Consider the following 15,955-nt stretch of genomic DNA (forward strand, 5'->3'; position numbering starts at 1 on the left):
TCATGAACCAAAAAGCAGAAACTACACATACCATACAATCCATTCTGTCATTTATAGGTAGTCATTAACTTTTTTTAAACCCCAATAACTCCACAATGGATACTTCCAGAGAAAAGCAATTTATGGGACAGATAGCCAAGGGGGACGAATGCCACCGCTTGTTACAATAGCACCCTGGGCCATGGTGTAGGTTGGCCTTATGAGAAATCTGGCCCTGCTTATGGGTAGTATGGATCCAATATCAGAAGCAGCTGGATGGACAATCTTGGATATCCTGAATATGCAGTATTGTTGTCACAGTTTATTTTTTTATAAGACTGCTGACTTTATGATGATTGTGCATCATTTTGGGGCTTGGAATACCCCATCACTTACCAGCAAATACTTAATATTTCCTTTAACAATTTTTATTAACATTACATTTTACAATGACTTGTGTAGAATGTCCAATATCATATCAATATTTTGTTTTATCTTTAACTCATTAATATCCACCCGACATATACATTTTCCTGTCCACGATGATACTTTAAGCTGTCAGTCAGCTGCGACACGGGACATCTTACAAGTTAATGAGTGTAATCTGATCATCTCGCTCCTCTCGCCTTTATCATTTGATATTTTTGCCCTAGTTTTCCATCGCACATCCAGGGGGGATAATACATGTGGGATATATGCAGGATTTTAATTAAACATGATTCAGCCAGAATTAGAGATGGCCTGGACTCATAAAAATAGATCACGCTTAATTACATTTAATATGTGCTGCTTCTCCTGTCATCTCCGTTTGATGTGTATATTTGTCACACCCCAGCTGTCGGCACATTTAAAGTGGACCGAGCATCGGAGATGGAATGCTGCATATAACATACAAGCCTATGTAATATTTAGGTGTAACACATCCAGGTAAGTATTACCTGTCACAGAGGTCACAGTACTCCCCTGACATTGCCTTTATTTGCTTGTCTATTCACAACACCATATTTATTTAGGCATTATCCAGAGTCCGCATCTAACTTCTGGGCTTCCAAGGAATGATGTGCAGTTCTTGATTGTGTTACCTAATCCTAGTCCCTCCAAGGAGCTCACAATCTAATGGCATAAAAATCTACCTTCATTCCATCGAGTTTTGGGTGAATTGACCTTTTAAAGCAGCAGGTGCCAACCTTTTGGGCCTCACAGACCACTAAATTCATCATGTTAAATCCTGGGACCATTGATATAAAATTTTTAAAAAAGATAAATATATTTGTAAAAGAATATCTTCCTAATGGTGCCTGACAAGAACTGTGGAAGCTCTGATCCATTGATCAGCTCATGGTTAGGTGAAGTATTACTATTGTTACTATTATCATTAGTTGCATTATCTTTGGTATTACAAAAGAAATGCAAAATATTGGTTTGCTTTTTCTCACTCATTATGGGTTTATTTAAGACCGAACAAGAAATGATATTTATCAATGTCAAACTATTTGATGCCATTAAATTTAACGGTTAAAGAAAATACACAGTTAGGGTCATACTTACCTAAAGAACATCTGAGAAATAAATAAAATAAAACAATCGGATGAGAATCGGTAATGGCGGAGCGGGGTGACTGTTGTAATGGTGGAAACAATACTGAAGCGTACGGCTCGGCAACGGTTGCCTCATACAACCTAACACTACACTGACGTCACGCTGCGCCTGTCTGGTTTTTCCTTCTCTAGTACATTTTGTGAATTTAGTGCAATATAAAGGTGAAAATTGTCATTCAGAATATAGGAATTTGTTAGAATATTATTTTTGTTTTGTTATTAGTAAAACATAAAAATTGCAAATAATGTTCAATTTTTTCTGTGGACCACTGGTTGGTGAGCACTGCTTTAAAGTCATTGAGGTCTTTGGATGCTGGGAGACATTCTTGCTTTGCTTTTTCTCTCCCAACAATTTTCCAGGGGCCCCTCGAACTCCTTACTTAAATGGCATTTTGTGGTGCTGAAAAAGTGCAATGAGTGATATCATAGCTCGGCTTCACTGTTGGTTTTGGATGTTGCATCTGTTTATATAACTGTATTTGTGTGTTCCATGATTTGCAACTGATAAACGCTGGCGCCTTTTAAATGGTTTTAGTCCAGACACTCATTCCTTATAGTTCAGCCAACACGGGGTTAATCACTGTCCAAGTTTAACTGCTTGAGTGCCACAATACATGCAAAGCCAATGGTAATGAATCTCTTGGTAATGGCGCTGAGATATTTGCAATAGGTATAAAAGCCAATTCATAAAGCAGTAGTGATCTGATAATAGACTGACGCTTCTTTGTTCTTCATTTTTTGAAAATCTAATTACCACCATACAAAAACTGGTCACCCTTGTGTGATGATCAGATTTTTAAAAGAATGGAGAAATGAAGAAATCTCAGTCTTTTACCAGAACATCAGAACTTTGACTCCTGTACTGTATTTACTATATAGCAATCAGAAACTCCATTCAACTAAATGGATAGTCTTATCTGAAAATGGTGGACGTGGCCCATTCCTTTCAAGTGACAATCACAGAAAAAAGCGATCCGAGTGTTTGAAACGAACACCTTTCCATTAAATTGGTGCCTATGGCATTCTCCACTACCTGGTGATCTGATCATGCTTATCAGCACTGTATAAATACAATGGTAATTGCAAAACCACCAGCAAATAGCAGTGATGTATGAACTGGTGATTATTCATAAAAGTTATGATTGTCTCAAGCTAATTTGGCAATTTCATAACTGCAATTTTATCAGTAGTATTATTTTTTACTGCAGAAAAAACTGCACTACGCTGGTGCTGGCTTTATATATGGGCCTGTGTAGGGACACTCACAGCACTGAAAAGGTGACAACTTTTAAAGCAGAACTCCAGGCACAAAAAAAGAACTTTAATGCAATTATATTCCCAAATAGACACAAAAAATCCTTTTGTGTGCACAAAATACCTAAACAATTTATCCCCTTGCTTGCAAAGTATTCATAGGATCAGTACTATATTGCAAAGGACCCAGCAGCTCCACCAACCTGCAAAAAACAATAGGAGGGGGCGGATACAAGACCAGTCAGCCTGCACAAGGAAAGAGAGCAACAGTGACTGGTCTTTATTACGGGAAGCTATAAATGGATGCAAAGTAATGGAGTTGTTTCCTGCTGGTTTACAGTACAGACCTAAAGCAATAATCATTTGACACCAAAGTGAGAATACACTATGAATATTTGTTTCTCCTTAAATAGTAAAGAGAGGACCGAGTTAACTTTGGCAAAGCATTAAGTGCTTTTTTTCTTATCTGTCCCTGTTGGAGAGATATCTCTCATTTCTATAGTGTCACTGGAACAGTAGGGGAAAATCTTCTGAGAGACACAGACGCTGAAAATTAAAAACCTAAAATATAATATATTACCACATTACTAAAAATGACTTTTTATTGTCAATCTGCAGCTTATTTTGATTATTTTGAAAGTAATAATGAATCAAATCTAATTGAAAAATAAAAAAGAATTTTTTTTGCTCCAGGTCTTGATATTCATTTCCTTCATGCAAAGCCAAAAAACCTCCCAGCCGGCAGACGAGCCAAACCCCTTATCATGGTCCACGGATGGCCTGGATCCTTCTACGAGTTTTACAAGATAATCCCCCTACTGACTGATCCTGCCAGCCACGGTCTAAGCGATGAGAATTTTTTTGAAGTCATCTGTCCATCTATCCCTGGTTACGGGTTCTCTGAGGCATCTCATAAGCAAGGTATAGTGTGATATTATGGTATTTGGGTTGGCATTATGATTTCCCCTCTTTAATTTTTGGAGAACAGGCTGTAGGAAACAAACCACTGAGGCTTTCAAGATCCTTGATCCTTAAAAGCCCAAAACCTTTACTGTTCACCTACTTCTGTCTTTTGAGTTTTATTGAAAGGTTTGCTATACTAAACTTTTTCAACAAAGCTATACCTGTTATTCTTTAATGAGAAATCACTCCCACAACGTCCACTATGAAACCACTATAAGTGTTGGAGGGTCCACTCCACAACTGACTTTCAGTCCACTTCTATTTTACATTTTTTTTTTTAGAACGTTTTGTATTGTGGGGTACTTTTTGGTTGTCAGTATGTTTGATTGAAGGTTGTTGTTGTTTGTACATTTTTGGATAGGATGTAACTCAGTGGACGTGGCTAGGATCTTCTATAAGCTGATGCAGCGTTTGGGATTCCAGGAGTTCTATGCTCAGGGTGGAGATTGGGGATCCTTGGTCTGTACAAACCTTGCTCAGATCGCTCCCAGGTAAGAAACCTTTTGCATTAAATGGATGGAAAGATGCCATCAAAAATGAGCGAGTGAGACCTTTTCCCGCATTCTCATTAATCATACACCACCAGGGTATTCTTATTTCTTGTTTAAGCTAGTACAGAAGCTTCATATAAACGCTAGATTTTTGTTTTTGTAGATGAATATATGTGATTGGCTAAATGAGAAACGGACTACAATAATCCTCTTTAGCGAATGATCATTTACATGATGGTCCACCCAATATAGACAGTCCTGTTCACTCCTATTTTACAGCATGGAGGAGAAATACCCAATGGGTCAGTACAGGTGTTCAATACCATCATTTATAAATGACCAACCATTGACAATTGTAGTCTCCAATAGGGCTTCTCCCACTTGTACGCCCCTTCCTCTCCAAACTCAGCAGTAGTTACCAGTATTGTGGACCCTCATCGCCTTGTTCTGCGCTGTGATAGGGGTAGAGTCAGGGCTTTGTTTGCTCATGTTGAAATAGCTACTTGTAGGATATTGATCTGTAATTTTGATGACCGGTGGGGTATTGACCAAGAACAGCAGAATGGATGCAGCAGAAGCAGGGAGATTCTTGCACTGCAGGTCCTCAGATACAGCTTCCTTTACAGCGAGGAGAACAGTGAGCAGAAAGTTAAATACATCATTACACATTATTATCATATATTATGATTCCAAAGCTGGTGAGTCTAGCAGAAAATACTATTTGAGAGAAATTTAAGGCAAAAGCTAGATTTCTCTGCCCACTGTCCACAGTTAAGAATGAGCAGATGAAGTTGGCAAACAACAATATTGAACTAATAAAGGTAAAACCTAAGCAAGAATCAAGTGCTAACATATTTGTAATTTAAATACTACTTTTTTATTTTCAACTGACATGCAGCTATGTTACAATGAAGTCTTCAGTACCTACATATAATATTTTTACATTTTTATTATTTGGCACTAATAAATGCCTTTAGATTCATTTGGCCAATTTAGCTTTTTATTGTGCTCTTCAATCTATTTCAGCAATGTGAAGGGCCTGCACATCAACATGGTATTTGTGTCCAGCTTCAAGCCTGTGATCCTCCTCTCCCTTGTGCTGGGCCAGTATTTCCCAGGACTGTTCGGAATGAGTGATGTGGATGTGAAGAGAATGTTCCCCATTGGGAAGAAAATGTTTGGCCATGCCGTAAAGGAGAGCGGGTACATGCACCTCCAGGCCACCAAACCAGATACTGCAGGTAAGATTTGATCTTTACCACTTTTCTGCTTTGGGGAACAAAGGCAACTTTCATGCCCGGCTTCAATCTCTTTTTCTCTTAGTGCCAAATCACTAAGATCATCAACAAACTTCATTCATCTCAGTATATTGGGTGCCCAGCCAAGCCCCCCATTCTATGTTTGCTCACCTTGTGCTAAGGAACATTTAGGTTCTAACACTGATGCGTGAAAGGTCGAGTTCGAGGAGGACAGGACACAAAAGTATTTCAAAGTCTTACAATTTGTTCTGTTTAAAAAGCAGCCGCAGATTAGTACGGCCTGTCCCCTGCCTGCATGCTGCAAAGAAGGAGCCTTTGGAAGCAGTGGCCTTGCTGCTGTGGTTTAAGACCCTCCCTGGTGAGTTAGAGCTAAAACACTCTCATCAGCAAAGTACATGCTGCTGCTAATTGGAGATATGACTCAGCAGGAGGTGTTCTAGATCTCTGTAGAGAGCTCACTGATTTCACACAGAGCAAGCCATCATGCTAGCATTTTCCTTCCCATCACTGCTATGATATGCAACACACAACTCATACTGTCAAATTTCTATTACCGTTTGTGTTTTACTTCTTTCCTTTTATATTGCAAACTCATTTAGGCCGTGTCTTTGTTTCTAGTGTGTTTATATGTTGTCCGTATTATAGCTGTAGCTCCCATGTGGTGCTTTATAAATCCCTAATAATAATAACCCCAAACTGGAGGAAAAGGAGGAAGATGATCTAAAATACCGTGCACGGCATCATTTACTGAGAGTCAACAAACCTGGGCAAGGAATATTTTTGTGGATAATACTTCTTAAAGCTGCTAAATATAGCACTGACGGAAAAGTTTTTTCTACAAGGTCTTTAGTAAGTAAATGAAGTGTCCTGGATTACATTGGAGTGATTAGGCAGAGGTAAGATCAAAGGATAACAAAGATTCAAGGTAATATTCTTTTTCTGGTTTACGGGTGAATTGCAGGGCAGGTTATTACAGCACTTTGCATACAAGTCTAAAAATAGCATCTTGGTGATCTTAAAGTGGACCTGAAGTCATAAGGAGTCGTTGTCCTGAAACAACCTCCAAAATATTTATTTTGCTCAAGTAGTGCCTTGAAAACATCCTACCATTTGCCTGGAGTTCTTCTTGAAAAGTATTAGTGCACTGCTCATGCCTAGGCACTCCTGTGCTATGAGCCTTAGGGCTGTATATGTGCAATGCAACATTATCTAAGGCACTGATGCCCCTCACTGATGGGTTCATAGGATTTGGGGTTAGTTCTGGTTACTGTGCCACTGCTTTCTGGAGGAGAAGCTGTACCTGACAATCTACCCTGCAAGGATCTCCCTGTTTCTGCTTTATCCATCAGAAAGGAGGCAAATCCCTGCTTCTCTACCAAAGTGGCCTCCTTTGCACAGACACCGTGCAGAATGAGGCATTGTCAGCTAGTAATAGGGAAAAGGACAGCTGCAGTGAGACCACATGCAATACAGGCGACTGATCCTTTGCCCTCAGCTTGTTTTGTGGGCACAGTACCCACAGTTCTGGTCCTGAAATCTCATCTTTATTGTCCCTCCTAGTTCTAGTAAAATGCTTACCACCAGTCACATTGCAGAACCTGGCATTGTCTTTACATTCTACAATCACACACTTTCCTACACACATTGGATGTCATTTTTCTATTTGTGGATTAAGAGCATAAGATAAGGTGAGTTGGTGTTTTGCAAATTTTTTGACTCTCCTGGATAAGTATTCTTCAGAGAAAAATATTTTGTATTAATTGTTATTGGCTAGATTCCAGAATTGAGTAATTCTCCATACATAAAACAGATTATGCTGCAGACTGCCCTGGCATCAAACTCGGCAAGCCTTTTTTACTGTTCCACCTCCTGATGACTCGCGTCAGCCAATGAGTTACAGTGTCCATAGAATCAGATGGTAGGGCCACATGCTAAATAACGAGCGTGATAGTAAAGGTCACTATCCACTTACCAGCCTCAGATGCGTGTTAGGAAATTACACATTTGTGGTCTGTATTCACTAATTTTGTCACACCTGCTGCAAGGTCTCATCTTGTGGCTTCCTACAAAGATACAATGTTGCAGTCTTGTCACCAGGGGGAGAAGAGACTGTGGAAGTAGTTCTCCTTGTATGCAGCAGACTGATGAGATCATCTCAGCCTAGGCAAAGTTTTAATGTAAAACCAAACTAAACACAAAAAGTCAACAGGAGGTATAGACTTTTGGCAGATGTACAGTGCCAAAAAAACTTTTTCTTCTACAGGTGGATTTTGAGTTTTTACTTACACTGCAGCACATTCAGGGGTGAATTAAAGCACCAGGAACCTAAAACCTAACGAGAACATGTCAATACCTTATGTGCAGTGTTTATCTTTTCCATACACTTTTTATTTATTTGCAATGTGCGATTTAACTTGCAAGGAATATGAGCACAGTAGGAAGGGTGTGTAGAAAAGCAACAAGTCCCCCCACCACATCCTATCCCTATCCTTTTTCTGGATGTCCAATTACTGTCTGTGCTGACCAAGCTCCTTCGCCCCTCCCCTGCAAAATCTTTTATGTCTATTACCTTTTACTCGTGGGAGGAGTAAAGGAAAATAATGTAAGGCATCACTTGAGTGACAGCTGTAAATCTACTGGGGCTGCTGACATCACATCCAACATTGCTGGGCACTAAAACCAATGTATGGGCAATAAAAACCCTGATGGAGGCTCCAACTTTTCCCAATGCCACCCAGAAGCTGAACCTTTAATTTTAGCCTTTATTACTAATTAAACCCAATTTACACCAAGCTAAATATAGCTTTTTAAGTGCATCGATTTTGCCTGGAAATGCCAGATGTCAGAACAGAATCTTAAGTGTTTTGGGGGATTTCTTAAACAGGAGGAGAAATTTTCCATCCATTTTACCTCTCAGTAAATAAACAGAATCTCTTAATGGATTCCATTAAAAAGGGGAAATTGTTATCCAGCCTTCCTTTCCCAGTAATAGCAGAAACAAAGGGTCCTCCATCAATATTACCCTGCACAGAGCAGTGACTCATATCTGGCACAAATGATTACTGTCAGTTCACACAAATGCCTTGAAATGCATTTCTACCAGGAAGCCCATTATATGGGATCACATGATGATTAGCATGCGTGCCTGTGAATCATATCCCAGTAATAATTCAATTAATATTTCTAAAGAGATTAAAAACATATTTTAAAGTCCTTATCCTTTATATATTAAAGGCACACTGGGGAAAAAGTGTTATATGAACCATGAAAAAAAGCTCCCTTGTTGGTCTGCAACTTATACCATTATAAATGTTTTATTAAGTCTGTAATATACAAGAATTACTTGTTGATCCTGCCAGGAATCTACTGCTGTCCTGTGCACTTTGCAATGTAAATTAAAGCAAAGTTATCACAAAGGACAAGGGGGACGCTTTTTGCGTCTGGAGGAAAAGAAGTTTAAGCTCCGGATAAGGAAGGGATTCTTCACTGTATGGTCTGTGAAAATGTGGAATCGGCTCCCTCAGGAAGAAGTTTCAGCAAGTTCTATAGATTGCTTTAGGAAAAATCTGGATGATTTCTAGAAGCACAGAATATAACTGGGGATTAAAGCTTTAAAGTAAAGATAACAGAGACCGCTGATCCAGGGAACATCCGATTGTCTCATGGAATCAGGAAGGATTTTTTTTCCCTGTTGAAGCAAATTGTACCAGGGATTTTTTTTTGCCTTCCTCTGGACCAACTATGTCTTATAGGGTTTTATATCTGGGATATGTTTATTTCCCTAATGGTTGAATTTAATAGACTTCTGTGGACTTTTTAAACCTATTCCTGCCCAATTTATTTGATAAAGAGGCGCCTTTCACACTGGTGGTAGACAACTGCACAGTTAGATGCTTCCAGGTGCATAGCAAAGTGCTGCTATGTGGCCCAGAGCATCAAATGGCACCTTGCATTTGTGGTGGCAGCACAATGCGAGAAATGGCATGCCAGGAACTGCTATATAACCCCTACTCAATGCAACCGCGTGTGAATGCATGAACAAAATTGTACCTAACAGATCCTATTGGGTTGAATGGGAGCATGCTTGAGCCTTTGGTACAGCACTGTGGTCATCTGCAAGGCTGAAATAGCCCCTAGTGTTGTAATCTAGGACAGCAAGTATGTTAATGGCAAGATCATCAAGTGAAAAAACATATAAAACAATTCAGCCACCACATCTAAGGCTACATACACATGTCAGATATTTCTCGTTCGATAAGAACTGGCGTGTGTACAACGCTCGTCCATAGTCGTTCATAGATCTGTCCTGGCGGATCCACGAGCGATGACTGATGAACAATGGTAATGAAAGTAAAGGGGAGAGAGCACAGCGGGGTGCCGCATCGTTGTTCTCCCCCTCCCCTCTCCGAAGAGCAGAGCGGTGCTGTATGTAGATGCGTCGTACAGTCTTGTCGTTGGAAAGGATTGTGAAAGATCCTTTCTAACAACAAAACTCTTTTGAACAGGTGAAGCTCTGGCATTTGTGAGTGGTGTTGGTGCTTGCAGATTTCTATTGTTCTCTATATAATCGGTTTCCTCCCTGGCCAACTAAAATGTGTGGGAGACAGCAGGCAAGCACTGACATGGCCTGGAAGCTTGAGATTTGCCCGTTCAGAAAAGAGCAGTAATTATGCAGAGAGGGGGCGATGAAAGAGGCTGCAGGTTTGTGCTGGTAGATTCTGGGCAAGTGACTAAGAGAGGATTCAAGTCATAGAGTCGTCATAATGGCCAAGCACCTAGCAAGTTCAGGTGGAGTTCAGCAGTGGTGACTCCAATATTATAACTAGGGAGATTGTTCTGAGAATTGTTAAATTTAGACTCTGTCATAGGGTTCCAATGGAGGAACAGTGTAGTACTAACATTATTCTGCACTACTAATCACATAGCAAAACCATCATATGCCATATGTGCAGACTCTACCGAACCTTCAAGGCAATGCCGCATTAAAGTCAACTTCATGATTTGTATTTGCTTCTTCTGCAGCTCCATATTCTTATGATCCTGGACACATAAAATGAAATATTTAGCAGTTGTAGGCTTTTAAAATAGGACAGCTTCTATGTTTCTATTGCAACCCTTATCAATGTCTATTAAAGGGAAGGGGTGCAAAATTTATTTTGTTGCCTAGAGCCCTATTCTGCCTTAATACATCACTTTACATGGGACTAAAGCTTGATACAGATGTCCAATAGAAGTCAGAGAACTTTTGCTGGAAATATATTTTGTGAATGAACAAGCCCTTTACACACAGCACCATTCTATTCTATGGAAAGGAGATGAGGATGAATGAGTGGCACCATGCTTTGCTCTCCTCCAGAGAAATGCACAATGGTCCTTCCTGATCAGTCACTTCCTTGCTTCTTGCCACCAAACGAGCAGGAGGAAGAGAGGGAAATTGAATTTTTGTAGTGCCAATTGGGGCACCTCTTCCAGTGACAACTAAGGATTTTCCATCCATTATTGATACTGCATCTCTCTGCGTATTGCTTAGTTTTATTCACATGTGATATTTCAATCTGAACACCCCAGGTTCACTTAAAATAAAATCACATACCCATTCTTTAATTGCTTCCAGACAAATAGCCCCCTTTACCCTCGGGGAGAATCAGGTTTTTATATTTATAAGGCCATCTCTGGCTATTCTTCATTCCCCACTACCATCTGTCCTGCTTGGATCATAAAGCATCTTATGTGGTAGTCTGGCACTGGATCCTTACGTGGGAACCCACTGCACCCGTCCTGTGTGGGCACACTCTCAGGTGGCATATGTTCATTCTATCAGTAGAGCTATCCTTAAAATAGCTCATGCATTTTACTCCAAGCAAAGGATCTGTAAGCTGAACTGTCTGGGAAGCTCTTGGCAACAAACCATTTTTTTTCAGTTTTTATGTTACAAGAGTGACAGATGGAAGGAATGGATGCTCCGGGAACAAAGGCTGCTTACTCCGGGCATGTTCTGCATGAATTGTATGAAGAAATAACTGTCTTTATATTGTTATATCTATAAATATAAAATATTTTGTATTAATATTGTGTGTGTATATGTATGTATGTATGTATAAATTTATATATATATATATATATATATATATATATATATATCAACAGCAGGAAAGACCGCTACCTATATAATAATAAAATAAAACAATAATAAAATATTGATCCACTGAAATAGGTAAATTATAAGATTGTAATGCCTTCACTTTCTTTTCCTTTACTCCCATCCTAAGTAGTTGTGCTGGAAGTCCAAATATGACTGTACAGTCGAATATTTAGACCCAGTGCACATATAAGTTAGCAGTCAGTAACAGACTTGCTCAAACACACCTTTCCTAAATTGCCATACAAGTTTGTGCCAGAATGCTTGCATTAACTGTTAACAGCACTGTTATTCGGCCCTCCCCTCAGGCACGTTGTCTTGGTGTCACCTTTGATTCTCCCCCCTCACTTACCCCCCATATTCAGAACATATCCAGGTTCTGTTACTATCACCTACGCAACATCTCCAAAATCCGCCCCTACCTGTCCCCGAGACCACCAAACTCCTTGTACATTCTCTTATTATCTCTCGTCTGGACTACTGTAACATCCTTCTCGCTGGTATTCCACTAACCCGACTCTCTCCTCTACAATCTATCATGAATGCTGCAGCCAGACTCATCCATCCTTCCCACCTACCTACCTGATACACAGCCTTCCCACCTACCCCATACACAGCCTTCCCACCTACCTACCCCATACACAGCCTTCCCACCTACCTACCCTATACACAGCCTTCCCACCACTCCTCTGTCGCATTTCTTTGTAATTTCCTTTATTGGCTTCCACTTCCCCTGAGAACCAAATTCAAGATCCTGTGCTTTGCCTTCAAATCCCTCCACAGTTCTTGTCCCACTTACCTTTCTGACCTGATGGAAAAATACCCCCCAGCCACTCTTTTTGCTCCTCCAATGACCTACTAATGGCTTCCTCACTCATAACCTCATCACACGCACGGCTCCAAGACTTTTCTGAAGCTGCCCCGACTCTCTGGAATGGTCTTACTCATCCTATTCGGCTTGCTCTTACTTTCTGCTTCTTTAAAATAGCCCTCAAAACCCATTTTTTCACCTACCCGTTCTCGTCTATCTCCTAAACCCTCACTACTCACCCACCATTCTATATCCCCCCTCCTATTGTGTGATACTTCCCCCACCTCTTAGATTGTAAGCTCTTCGGGGCAGGGTCCTCTCCTCCTCCTGTGTCACTGTCTGTATCTCTCTGTCATTTTCAACCCCTATAATAATAATAATAATAGGAGTGTGGCCCCCTACTAAGGATAAGACTATACAAAGATATTTCAAAGTTGGGTTTTAAAATGTATGCTTGGTATATAGCTTTTTTAGGCTATATTCAGACTGGTGGTAAAGTTGTGGTGTTGTTAGTACTCCCAAAATCACGCTTTCAGCTAAGATGCTACATAGGCCACCCATAGAGAATAAATAGGAGCAGCATTAATAATAAAGAGTATTAATATAGTGCCAACATACACAGTACTGTACATTAAATAGGGGTTGAAAAAGACAGACATATATAGACCGTGACATAGGAGGAGAGAACCCTGCCCCAAAGAGCTTACAATCTAAGAGTGAGTAGTTTGTTTCTGCCTGCTGTAAAATGTTAAAATATAGTTCTTCAAGAACCAGTACATTTCAGTGAATAGGCAAACATTCCATCTATTGGAAGCCACTTGAGAACGTCTGTTCTTACCACCAGTCCAAGCGTAGCCTTGCAGTCCCTATAAAGCAGTGCATGTGATATATAAGTACATTGTAGCATTCAACCAGAGATCACTTGGCACTGGGCATCACTTTTGCCCAAAAAATGTTGCTTGTGCCAATGCACTAACAATATCCTGAACTGTAAACAAGGAAAATTAAAGGTTCTATTTTAAAAATCTTGGCATGTTGATGAAAGGAGGAACCGGAGAAGGTAAAATATTAGCAGATTAAACTTCCGCTATAATAAAGGCTTTTTCCTGTAATTGAAAATCTGTTGGTTATTGGGACTTTGATCTCTTCAATGAATGGCATCTGCTCACGTTTTAGGCCAATTATTAATGAAGTAACAGGGCACGGAGCCAAACCATGGGCTGGCTACATGTGCACATATATTATGTTTATGTACAGGTCTGCTCCTACTCATAATCTGCTCTGGGAACCAACACAAAGCTATTTTAAAAATTGCACCTAACCAGCCTACGCCCAGGGGCTTTTATTGCAGCCAAGATTATCTGGCAATGAAAATGACCTACGGAAGATTCATAAAAATAAGGAAAATTACTGCATGTCTCCTTAAGGCTGGGTCTACACAGATGTTTTTATAAACGCATGTGAACATTCCTACTGCGTTTTCATGCATTTTTATTAGCGTTTTAAAGCTTGCGTTTTTACCACGTTTCCCCCCGTTTTTAATGCGTTTACGTTTCAAGCGGAAAAATGCAGGAAAATGCCCCATTGAAATTAATGGAATCGTTTACCTGTGTTTTCCAACGTTGCAAGCAATGTTATATATAACGGTCATAATTGTGCCTCAAGGAAACGTCCTGGTAAAGATTAGCCTATTGGAATGCATGGGAATTTCAAACATGGGCTTTTAAAGCCTCAGGTTAAACGCTTAGGGAAAATGTTCATGTAAACTAAGCATTAATGACTATTTCAACCTTGCCCAATGGTTATATGTGCATTTAATGCGTGTAAAAGCCTTAATTGTTTAGAAATCTAAAAAAGTTCCCGCACCTTGATTGTGATGATTCTAAAAACCCACACTAAGCCAACTCAAACACTTGACTGAATCATAACAAATTACTGAATATTTAAATGATACCTCAAATTGAGAGAACTATCTCAAAATATAGCTGTGGCCCTTGGAGTTTCAAACAGATTAGAATAAGTTATATAGTTAGTGAGGTTGAAAAAAGTTCATCAACTTCAACCACTAGGGAAATAAACATAACCCAGATATAAATCATATAGGCATAGTTGATCCAGAGGAAGGCAAAAAACCCCAGGTACAATTTGCTTCAACAGGGAAAAAAATTCCTTCTTGACTCCCTGAAGCAATCGGATGTTCCCTGGTTCAGAAGTCTCTGTTTTCTTTACTTTAAAGCTTTAATCCCCAGTTATATTCTGTGCTTCTGGAAATCATCCAACTTTTTCTTAAAGCAATCTATAGAATTTACGGAAACTACTTCCTGAGGGAGCCCATTCCACATTATCACAGACCTTACAGTGAAGAATCCCTTCCTTATCCAGAGCTTAAACTTTTTTTCCTCCAGACGCAAAGAGCGCCCCCTTGTGCTTTGTAGTGACCTTACAATGAATAATTAGAAAAGAGTTCTCTATATTGACCATGTATATATTTATATAAGGTGATCATATCCCCCCTTGTCTGTCTCTTCTCAAGAGAGAAGTTTATCTTACCCTCCTGTAAAAATCACCTATAGTACTTTCTTTAGAGGTATGCCATTTTAGATATTCTGTTCCTAAATTTTCACTGTCCTTTCCTTGTACATTATTGGGATGGCTGCACTGACATCCATTGTCCCATGGCACTCCACTGTAGCCACCTTTGCGGCATGCAAGAGCTCCAGGCAGATTTGAACAGTGTAATACTCCATGACGCAATCTAGCCTAGTTTGACACATGCATGGACAATAAAATTGCACAAAACATTTTCATTTACAAAAGTTCTTTTTTAATAATGTTTTTAAAATGAGCAGTGTAGGGAGCTGCTGTGTCAAGTCTGGTATGGCTTTTTTCCAAGGCTCCATTACGTACAGAGAATTGAGAGTAAACCACTGAGACCATGCAGACCATTCCCGTTGGGAGCTAGAAATGTGTGGATGCTTCTTTAATGGCGGCGTTATGCTTTAAAACATTATTCTGTTTTGGCAGGTTGTGGACTAAATAATTCCCCAGTTGGATTGGCAGCATATATTCTGGAAAAGTTCTCTACCTGGACAGATCCTGATTTCCGTGACCATGAAGATGGAGGTCTGGAGAGGTAGATATGAAAAAGCCAATATCTGGGATTATTGTTTTTATTATTGTTATTAATATTATTAATAATAAACAGGATATATATACCTCCAACAAATTACGCAGCGCTGTACATTAAATAGATGTTGCAAATTACAGACAGGTACAGACAGTGACACAGGAGGAGGAGAGGACCCTGCCCTGAAGAGCTTACAATCTAAGAGGTGGGGGAATTTTAATACACAAGGATGGGAGATATGTATGGGTGGGAAGTAGTGACGGTTTTAAAAGACAAAAGAAGATGGGTAGATGGGTAAGTTTGAAAACTCCTCCTGTGTCACTGTCTGTATCTG

The 15,955-nt window shown here is 39.8% G+C and overlaps 1 protein-coding gene across 1 annotated transcript in view; it reads left to right on the forward strand.

The window, feature by feature from the left end:
• Positions 1-15,955, forward strand: part of EPHX1 (epoxide hydrolase 1) — a gene marked incomplete in the record, with an annotated part of 31,708 nt that overhangs the window by 13,849 nt on the left and 1,904 nt on the right. Inside the window, 4 exon segments of the mRNA XM_072409922.1 lie at positions 3,525-3,752; positions 4,156-4,285; positions 5,312-5,526; positions 15,519-15,627. Coding sequence (XP_072266023.1) covers positions 3,525-3,752; positions 4,156-4,285; positions 5,312-5,526; positions 15,519-15,627 — 682 coding nt within the window.

The sequence above is a fragment of the Pyxicephalus adspersus genome, chromosome 4 (assembly GCF_032062135.1).
Source record: "Pyxicephalus adspersus chromosome 4, UCB_Pads_2.0, whole genome shotgun sequence".
Taxonomy (NCBI): Eukaryota; Metazoa; Chordata; class Amphibia; order Anura; family Pyxicephalidae; genus Pyxicephalus; species Pyxicephalus adspersus.